The 10799-nt window shown below is 45.3% G+C and overlaps 1 protein-coding gene across 1 annotated transcript; it reads right to left on the reverse strand.

Annotated features, from left to right (window-relative positions):
* Positions 1-9362: 9362 nt before the first annotated feature.
* On the reverse strand, positions 9363-9911 carry LOC306918647 (centrin-1-like; the record flags this gene model as incomplete). Its single annotated transcript, XM_079531536.1, has 1 exon — positions 9363-9911. The coding sequence occupies one exon, from the start codon at positions 9909-9911 to the stop codon at positions 9363-9365; it is 549 nt and encodes a 182-aa protein (XP_079387662.1).
* Between the last annotated feature and the right edge of the window lie 888 nt (positions 9912-10799).

Genomic DNA, 10799 nt, shown 5'->3' on the forward strand with positions numbered 1-10799 from the left:
GGATGTAGGAAATTGCACCGTTATTCCACCCAAAAACGGCAGATCTGCAAAGCTACACACAGGCTATAGCCCAGGATGGGCTTGGAGATCTGCGTTCATTCATGTAGAGATCAATGCATTCATTCATTCATTCATTGGAGAAGCAGTGATTTCTCAACCATTTTTAATTCCAAGGAAAAGGATACAAGAATACATTCATGCTGACCGGCTGTCGGTATTGAGCAATGTTTATTTGTTTTTTTTATAGAGGTTTATATGTGACCCTATACCATTAACATCCTATATAAGGTTAATATGTGACCATTAACACCCTATATAAGGTTTATATGTGACCATATGGGACCGGCATGTTAAAATTACCACCACTGAAGTGCCCTTGAGCAAGTCATTGAACCACTACCATGAAATGTTCTATGAGCAGGGCCTGGCTGTAAACAAGTATCTGATGCTTAGTCCAGTTACCCTGGGTAAATATAGTAACTTTGCTTTGCTTTGCTTACCATTAACATCCTATAGGCCTATAAGGTTAATATTTGACCCTATACCATTAACATCCTATATAAGGTTAATATGTGACCATTAGCATCCTATATAAGGTTTATATGTTACCATTAACATCCTATATAAGGTTAATATGTGACCATTAACATCCTATATAAGGTTTATATGTGGCCATTAACATATTATATAAGGTTCATATCATATATAAAGCAAAAATGTTAAAATGTCGTCATGCTTTCAGTAACAGCTTGGAATCCATTCCAAGCATTAGTTTAGCACAAAAATAAATAAAAGAATAACTAGGGATCCACGATTAATCGGTACCATAATCGGAATCGGCCATTAAAATTCCACATGGGCGGAACGGTCTAAAAATAATTCAGATTATTTAATCGGTTTTCACCAGAAAAAAATAAATAACAAATAAATAAATCTACATTTAATGTGTGTACTCATCTCTCATCTCATCTTCAGTAGTCATTCAGCTGTGAAAACAGACACTTGTAAAAGAGTATAGGCTAGTTGTTGATTGATTGAATACTTTATTAACAGGCTTTGTGCCAATGCCCCCATAGGGCCTAGGCTTGTTTCCATTGTGGTCCTCTGTATAATATCGGAATTGTCAGATATGCTATTGATATGATGCTGCAGATAATCGGAAATCAGATATCAGTCATAATTTCATAATTGTGCACCCCTAAAAACATAGCCGTCATCACAGATCAGCACATTTTGGGAAAGTGGCTATGGGCGTTTTTAGTCCGAGGAGTTTTTTTTTGTGCAAAACTAATGCTTGGAATGCATTCAGAATAATGAAAACCCCCTAGTTTGACATGCCACATGCTGCTTTAAGCATGATGAAAATTAGAAAATCTTGCCTTATATAGGATGTTAATGGACTATCAGAGAAGTTAAGGCATTCTTTAGTGCTGGATTTGTGCGACATTGTTTTGTTACATTGTATAATTTGTGCGACATTGTTTTGTTACATTGTATCATGTGTACTACATTGTGTTACATTGTATCATTAATGCTACATTGTGTTGTATCATTAATGCTACATTGTGTTACATTGTATCATGTGTACTACATTGTGTTGTATCATTAATGCTACATTGTGTTACATTGTATCATGTGTACTACATTGTGTTGTATCATTAATGCTACATTGTGTTACATTGTATCATGTGTACTACATTGTGTTGTATCATTAATGCTACATTGTGTTACATTGTATCATGTGTACTACATTGTGTTGTATCATTATTGCTACATTGTGTTACATTGTATCATGTGTGCTGGTATCGTTTTGTGCTGAGCCTTGCATCCCCCATGTTTGAGGGGCGCCAGGCTCCAGACGCAAATTGTATGATGATGATAAGAGCGCCCCTCACTTCACATGGGTGTGATTTCTATATGAATTGTTGTGTTGTGTGTTACTATAGGCATGTATGTTAAGGACTGTCATTACGGGGCTTGGCCAAGAGGGGGCAGCAGAACACCAGACTAGGACAAGGCACTGTAGCCAGTAGGCTACAGTATATATATATATAGTTCCCAAACATATTCATGTCAAGGACCCCCAAATTGACACTAATTAGCCCTGCGGACCCCCAAAACATATGCCAGGGACCCCCCATAAGAGAATATTTGTACGGTTCTAGCAGTGATTTTCAATAATTTTCATTTCATGGACCCCCAGTTTGACATGCATTAGTCTACGGACCCCCATTTAATGGCATTTCTATCTCTGGGACCCCCAATTTATACAATGTTAATTTAACTCGTTGAGACCAAATCAATCAATCAGATGTATTAGGGTTAGGGTTAGGGTACAAATGGAACCAAATCAACCAATCAGATGTATTAGGGTTAGGGTTAGGGTACAAATGGAACCAAATCAATCAACCAGATGTATTAGGGTTAGGGTACAAATGGAACCAAATCAATCAATCAGATGTATTAGGGTTAGGGTTAGGGTACAAATGGAACCAAATCAACCAATCAGATGTATTAGGGTTAGGGTTAGGGTACAAATGGAACCAAATCAACCAATCAGATGTATTAGGGTTAGGGTTAGGGTACAAATGGAACCAAATCAATCAGATGTATTAGGGTTAGGGTTAGGGTACAAATGGAACCAAATCAATCAGATGTATTAGGGTTAGGGTTAGGGTACAAATGGAACCAAATCAATCAATCAGATGTACCGTTATCCACAACTCATGATGCTTCACATTTAAAAGCAATAGACACGTTAAAAGGAGGCAAAGCCTTTTATAAAGACAATAGACACGTTAAAAGGAGGCAAAGCCTTTTATAAAGACAATAGACACGTTAAAAGGAGGCAAAGCCTTTTATAAAGACAATAGACACGTTAAAAGGAGGCAAAGCCTTTTATAAAGACAATAGACACGTTAAAAGGAGGCAAAGCCTTTTATAAAGACAATAGACACGTTAAAAGGAGGCAAAGCCTTTTATAAAGACAATAGACACGTTAAAAGGAGGCAAAGCCTTTTATAAAGACAATAGACACGTTAAAAGGAGGCAAAGCCTTTTATAAAGACAATAGACACGTTAAAAGGAGGCAAAGCCTTTTATAAAGACAATAGACACGTTAAAAGGAGGCAAAGCCTTTTATAAAGACAATAGACACGTTAAAAGGAGGCAAAGCCTTTTATAAAGACAATAGACACGTTAAAAGGAGGCAAAGCCTTTTATAAAGACAATAGACACGTTAAAAGGAGGCAAAGCCTTTTATAAAGACAATAGACACGTTAAAAGGAGGCAAAGCCTTTTATAAAGACAATAGACACGTTAAAAGGAGGCAAAGCCTTTTATAAAGACAATAGACACGTTAAAAGGAGGCAAGGCCTTTTATAAAGACAATAGACACGTTAAAAGGAGGCAAAGCCTTTTATAAAGACAATAGACACGTTAAAAGGAGGCAAAGCCTTTTATAAAGACAATAGACACGTTAAAAGGAGGCAAAGCCTTTTATAAAGACAATAGACACGTTAAAAGGAGGCAAAGCCTTTTATAAAGACAATAGACACGTTAAAAGGAGGCAAAGCCTTTTATAAAGACAATAAAAGCAGGAGCAGACAACATTGGTAGGAGAAAGTGCTGATGCATTCAAAGTGCTGTTCATCTCTCAGGATGTTGGTCTTGGGGGCAATATGTGGCGAGCATTCAGACCCCCTTTCCACCGCTTGGTTCCCAATGGGAACCGGTTCAGTTATTTTCCACTGGGTTCAGTTCTTTTCCACCGGTTGGTTCCCAGTGGGAACCAACCGGTGGAAAAGAACTGAACCCAGTGGAAAAGAACTGAACCGGTTCCCAATGGGAACTGGTTCAGTTATTTTCCACCGGTTGGTTCCCAGTGGGAACCGGTTCAGTTCTTTTCCACCGGTTGGTTCCCAGTGGGAACCGGTTCAGTTATTTTCCACCGGTTGGTTCCCAATGGGAACCGGTTCAGTTCTTTTCCACCGGTTGGTTCCCAATGGGAACCGGTTCAGTTCTTTTCCACCGGTTGGTTCCCAGTGGGAACCAACCGGTGGAAAAGAACTGAACCCAGTGGAAAAGAACTGAACCGGTTCCCAGTGGGAACCGGTTCAGTTATTTTCCACCGGTTGGTTCCTAATGGGAACCGGTTCAGTTCTTTTCCACCGGTTGGTTCCCAATGGGAACCGGTTCAGTTCTTTTCCACCGGTTGGTTCCCAGTGGGAACCGGTTCAGTTCTTTTCCACTGGGTTCAGTTCTTTTCCACCGGTTGGTTCCCAATGGGAACCGGTTCAGTTCTTTTCCACCGGTTGGTTCCCAGTGGGAACCGGTTCAGTTCTTTTCCACTGGGTTCAGTTCTTTTCCACCGGTTGGTTCCCAGTGGGAACCGGTTCAGTTCTTTTCCACTGGGTTCAGTTCTTTTCCACCGGTTGGTTCCCAATGGGAACCGGTTCAGTTATTTTCCACCGGTTGGTTCCCAATAGGAACCGGTTCAGTTATTTTCCACCGGTTGGTTCCCAGTGGGAAGCGGTTCAGTTCTTTTCCACCGGTTGGTTCCCAGTGGGAACCGGTTCAGTTCTTTTCCACCGGTTGGTTCCCAGTGGGAACCGGTTCAGTTCTTTTCCACCGGTTGGTTCCCAATAGGAACCGGTTCAGTTCTTTTCCACCGGTTGGTTCCCAATGGGAACCGGTTCAGTTCTTTTCCACCGGTTGGTTCCCAGTGGGAACCGGTTCAGTTCTTTTCCACCGGTTGGTTCCCAGTGGGAACCGGTTCAGTTCTTTTCCACCGGTTGGTTCCCAGTGGGAACCGGTTCAGTTCTTTTCCACCGGTTGGTTCCCAATGGGAACCGGTTCAGTTCGTTCCACCGGTTGGTTCCCAGTGGGAACCGGTTCAGTTCTTTTCCACCGGTTGGTTCCCAATGGGAACCGGTTCAGTTCTTTCCACCGGTTGGTTCCCAGTGGGAACCGGTTCAGTTCTTTTCCACCGGTTGGTTCCCAATGGGAACCGGTTCAGTTCTTTTCCACCGGTTGGTTCCCAATGGGAACCGGTTCAGTTCTTTCCACCGGTTGGTTCCCAATGGGAACCGGTTCAGTTCTTTTCCACCGGTTGGTTCCCAATGGGAACCGGTTCAGTTCTTTTCCACCGGTTGGTTCCCAATGGGAACCGGTTCAGTTATTTTCCACCGGTTGGTTCCCAGTGGGAACCGGTTCAGTTCTTTTCCACCGGTTGGTTCCCAATGGGAACCGGTTCAGTTCTTTCCACCGGTTGGTTCCCAGTGGGAACCGGTTCAGTTCTTTTCCACCGGTTGGTTCCCAGTGGGAACCGGTTCAGTTCTTTTCCACCGGTTGGTTCCCAGTGGGAACCGGTTCAGTTCTTTTCCACCGGTTGGTTCCCAGTGGGAACCGGTTCAGTTCTTTTCCACCGGTTGGTTCCCAGTGGGAACCGGTTCAGTTCTTTTCCACCGGTTGGTTCCCAGTGGGAACCGGTTCAGTTATTTTCCACCGGTTGGTTCCCAATGGGAACCGGTTCAGTTCTTTTCCACCGGTTGGTTCCCAGTGGGAACCGGTTCAGTTCTTTTCCACCGGTTGGTTCCCAGTGGGAACCGGTTCAGTTCTTTTCCACCGGTTGGTTCCCAATGGGAACCGGTTCAGTTCTTTTCCACCGGTTGGTTCCCAATGGGAACCGGTTCAGTTCTTTCCACCGGTTGGTTCCCAATGGGAACCGGTTCAGTTATTTTTGGTTCTTAGTCCATGAGCCAGAGCTCCAAAATTGGTGGGAAAAACTAGACCAATATTAAATTGTTTATAGGTTCAATACAAGTAAGACGCGTAAACGTGGGAGGTGTTGTGGCAGTCTGACACACACACACACACACACACACACACACACACACACACACACACACACACACACACACACACACACACACACACACACACAGAGAGAGACCTCTGTATCGTTCCAATTTCAGTTGCCCTCTGGTGGCGGGCAGGTGGTGTTACAGCGTGCTTCGTTCGCAAAAAGTAAGTAAATACATGATAACCCTTCCACAGTAGTAGCTTTTTCATATTTTCGATTATTTTGCACATTTTTCTACACAATGCCTCATTTGCATATTTAAAATTCGTAATACAATAAATCATTGTCTTCGTGTAAGTACTCAATTGGGGAAGTTTCATGGTGATAACAATCTAATATATATAGGTATAGTATTGCCCACTCAATTCAAAATTAACGTTCCAATTTTGGATGGACTAAGAACCAAAAAGAACTGAACCGGTTCCCATTGGGAACCAACCGGTGGAAAAGGGGCCTATTTGTCCTGATGGTTTGGGGGCAGTATGTGGAGAGCATTCAGTGTCCTGATGGTTTGGGGGGCAGTATGTGGAGAGCATTCAGTCCTGATGGTTTGGGGGGCAGTATGTGGAGAGCATTCAGTCCTGATGGTTTGGGGGCAGTATGTGGAGAGCATTCAGTGTCCTGATGGTTTGGGGGCAGTATGTGGAGAGCATTCAGTGTCCTGATGGTTTGGGGGCAGTATGTGGAGAGCATTCAGTGTCCTGATGGTTTGGGGGGCAGTATGTGGAGGGCATTCAGTCCTGATGGTTTGGGGGCAGTATGTGGAGAGCATTCAGTGTCCTGATGGTTTGGGGGGCAGTATGTGGAGAGCATTCAGTCCTGATGGTTTGGGGGCAGTATGTGGAGAGCATTCAGTCCTGATGGTTTGGGGGCAGTATGTGGAGAGCATTCAGTGTCCTGATGGTTTGGGGGCAGTATGTGGAGAGCATTCAGTGTCCTGATGGTTTGGGGGCAGTATGTGGAGGGCATTCAGTGTCCTGATGGTTTGGGGGCAGTATGTGGAGAGCATTCAGTCCTGATGGTTTGGGGGCAGTATGTGGAGAGCATTCAGTGTCCTGATGGTTTGGGGGCAGTATGTGGAGAGCATTCAGTCCTGATGGTTTGGGGGCAGTATGTGGAGAGCATTCAGTGTCCTGATGGTTTGGGGGGCAGTATGTGGAGAGCATTCAGTGTCCTGATGGTTTGGGGGCAGTATATGGAGAGCATTCAGTGTCCTGATGGTTTGGGGGCAGTATGTGGAGAGCATTCAGTGTCCTGATGGTTTGGGGGGCAGTATGTGGAGGGCATTCAGTCCTGATGGTTTGGGGGCAGTATGTGGAGAGCATTCAGTGTCCTGATGGTTTGGGGGGCAGTATGTGGAGAGCATTCAGTGTCCTGATGGTTTGGGGGGCAGTATGTGGAGGGCATTCAGTCCTGATGGTTTGGGGGCAGTATGTGGAGAGCATTCAGTGTCCTGATGGTTTGGGGGGCAGTATGTGGAGAGCATTCAGTCCTGATGGTTTGGGGGGCAGTATGTGGAGAGCATTCAGTCCTGATGGTTTGGGGGCAGTATGTGGAGAGCATTCAGTGTCCTGATGGTTTGGGGGCAGTATGTGGAGAGCATTCAGTGTCCTGATGGTTTGGGGGCAGTATGTGGAGAGCATTCAGTGTCCTGATGGTTTGGGGGCAGTATGTGGAGAGCATTCAGTGTCCTGATGGTTTGGGGGCAGTATGTGGAGAGCATTCAGTCCTGATGGTTTGAGGGCAGTATGTGGAGAGCATTCAGTGTCCTGATGGTTTGGGGGAAGAAACCGTTGGACAACAGTTGCTGGTGCTTCCTCCTAGGTGCTTCCTCCTGGTGCTTCCTCCTAGGTGCTTCCTCCTAGGTGCTTCCTCCTAGGTGCTTCCTCCTGGTGCTTCCTCCTAGGTGCTTCCTCCTAGGTGCTTCCTCCTGGTGCTTCCTCCTAGGCTATATTTACACTATGATGTAAAATTCTCCCTTCATTGTCAATTAATTAAGCAATATTACACGAGAGGGTGTGGTTTAACGTGATTATTGCCACGACAGTGATGCGGTCAGGAACGAGACGAAGTCGAGTTCCGCAAGCATCACTGAAGTGGCAATAATCACAATAAACCACACCCTCAAGTGTAACATTGCAATTATACAACAGTTACTCTTAAAACTAACTTTTTTTAATGACAGATGTAGTCACTACGACCACACATGTCCCAAGAAACTAGATAGCCTAGCCACCGAGTTTGCTAGCGCTCTGGGAAAACAGAGCAGCTGAATTCTTTGTTTTGATTGTTTTGATTTGGTGAATGGTGCTGGTTTGATCCACGGCTAGAAGCCGTTTCAACCAATCAGATTGCTTCCTCGAAACGACCTGTTGTATAATGGGAATTGAATGTGTTTGTAAGACAATGTTTGTGGATACACAGTTTAATGTGTGTGTAGGACAAGGTCTGTGGAGACACAGTTTAATGTGTGTGTGTAGGACAAGGTCTGTGGAGACACAGTTTAATGTGTGTGTGTAGGACAAGGTCTGTGGAGACACAGTTTAATGTGTGTGTAGGACAAGGTCTGTGGAGACACAGTTTAATGTGTGTGTAGGACAAGGTCTGTGGATACACAGTTTAATGTGTGTGTAGGACAAGGTCTGTGGAGACACAGTTTAATGTGTGTGTAGGACAAGGTCTGTGGAGACACAGTTTAATGTGTGTGTAGGACAAGGTCTGTGGAGACACAGTTTAATGTGTGTGTAGGACAAGGTCTGTGGAGACACAGTTTAATGTGTGTGTAGGACAAGGTCTGTGGAGACACAGTTTAATGTGTGTGTAGGACAAGGTCTGTGGAGACACAGTTTAATGTGTGTGTAGGACAAGGTCTGTGGAGACACAGTTTAATGTGTGTGTAGGACAAGGTCTGTGGAGACACAGCAGTATAGGAGCATGATGTCTATGATGTAGGTCGAAAAATATCTTGCTGAAAACAAGTACATAATAATGTAGGAATTCCAACCTGGCTGCAGAGCATTCCACTCCACCGACACATGCCTCCTCTATTTGAGCGACCTGCATCAAACACGAGGTGGATTTGCCAGCAGTATTTGCCAGCATACTGCGGAATGGTCATGCTGGACCTCCAAAAGGCTTTTGACACAGTCAATCTGCACTGATTGATAAGCTAAAAGCAATTGGTTTAGTACATCAGTGAGCTGCATGGATGCAATCCTACCTGGAGGAGAGAGGACAGATCGTGGAGGTGAACGGAACACGGACGTTTCGGTCGATTAGACCTTCATCAGACTTTTCTTTCAAAGATACCCTTTGTAATGTATATATATAATATGATAATATATGTATAATATATGCTCTATTGCCCTACGCACCTGTCGCCAGCCTTCTGAGGTGTGCATCGGCCTTTTGCTAAAAAACTGGGGGTCCTTGAAATTAAACGATAACTGGTGTCCATTTGGGGGTCCTTGAGATGAGAACGTTTGGGGAACCAGTGACTTCAGTAGAAATTGGCGTGTTTCATGATCCTCAGAAACTCCTCCTGGCTGACCTCTCCGTCGTGGTCTTGGTCCGCCAGCTCCATCATCTCCTGGACCTCCTTGTCCGTCACGTCGGCCCCGCTGTGGCCCAGCTCCCTCGCCAGCCTCCGCAGGTTTCCCAAGGAGATCCTTCCCGTTGCGTCGTCGTCCAGCAGACGGAACGCCCTCCGCGACTCCCCGTCGACGTCCCTCGCGTTCATCCTCGGCGTCGCCAGGCCGAGGAAGGCGTCGAAGTCGACGGCCGTCCCTCGCGAGCCCTCCTCGATGACGCCCTCCTCGTCCGCGAGCGTCGCTCGGACCTCGTCCCTCTCCGGAGGCCCGAAGCCCAGGGCCTCCATGGCGAACCTCACTTCCTTGGCCGCTATCGTTCCGCTTCCCTCGCCGTCGAACAGATCGAACGCTTCTCTGACCTCCTGCCTCTGCTCCGCTGTCAGCTCGCGTTTCGGACCGGGATGCGTCCTTATTTGGGCGGCGGTGGGAGTGGCCTTTTTAGGGCCTGGCGTCGCCATTTCCCGTGGACAACGACTTCTGGACTATTTCAAGAACTGAAAGTCGAGCCGAGCACACAGCGATTTATAGAGTGATTTATAGTGATTAATAGTTAGTGATTAGTGATTTATAGTGAATATAGTTTGACAGATGGATAATGACCCGTTCACACATAAAGAAAGGGTTCGCTACTGAATTTAGTTTTTGAGTCGAGTCGAGGCGACACTTGTGTCATCACTATGATGTCACTATCTGCTATGCCCATATATGGAGTTCCCTGTCAGTCTTGTCCAAATGTGGCCTTCCATGGCGTCAGACCGGCTCAAAGTAAGTCTGCCCAAACGATCAGATCTACAAGCTCACAACGATCAGATCTTCAAGCTCACAACAATCAGATCTACAAGCTCACAACGATCAGATCTACAAGCTCACAACGATCAGTTTTGATATCAATAATCTCCGTCCTTTTGATCAATCTCCGTCTTGAGCGCTGGGCATTACTAATTGATAGAGACAGGACATGTCGCCCTAAAATCAGGACATGCGTTGCTGGGGGACATGCGTTGCTGGGGGACATGCGTTGCTGGGGGACATGCGTTGCTGGGGGACATGCGTTCCTGGGGGTCTGGATGTTCCGGGGACCCCCCGGGGACCCCCACACGGTAACTCATCTCTCGAAGATTTTTCCCAAAAAGAATCACAGTGCAGTACAGTAACTATAACGATGACTCGTAGTAATAAGAGCTGTTTGGACGGATTTAATAGTTAATAGTTTAATAGTTTACAGTTGAACACATTTTAGTTTACAGTATGGTGACATCATCGTGTGACATCATCATCATCATCATGTGACATCATTGATGAGCATGACTCAGAGGAATAGATTTGTACATCAAACAACACAACTT

The sequence above is a fragment of the Electrona antarctica genome, assembly GCF_951216825.1.
Source record: "Electrona antarctica genome assembly, contig: scaffold_102, whole genome shotgun sequence".
Classification (NCBI taxonomy): Eukaryota; Metazoa; Chordata; class Actinopteri; order Myctophiformes; family Myctophidae; genus Electrona; species Electrona antarctica.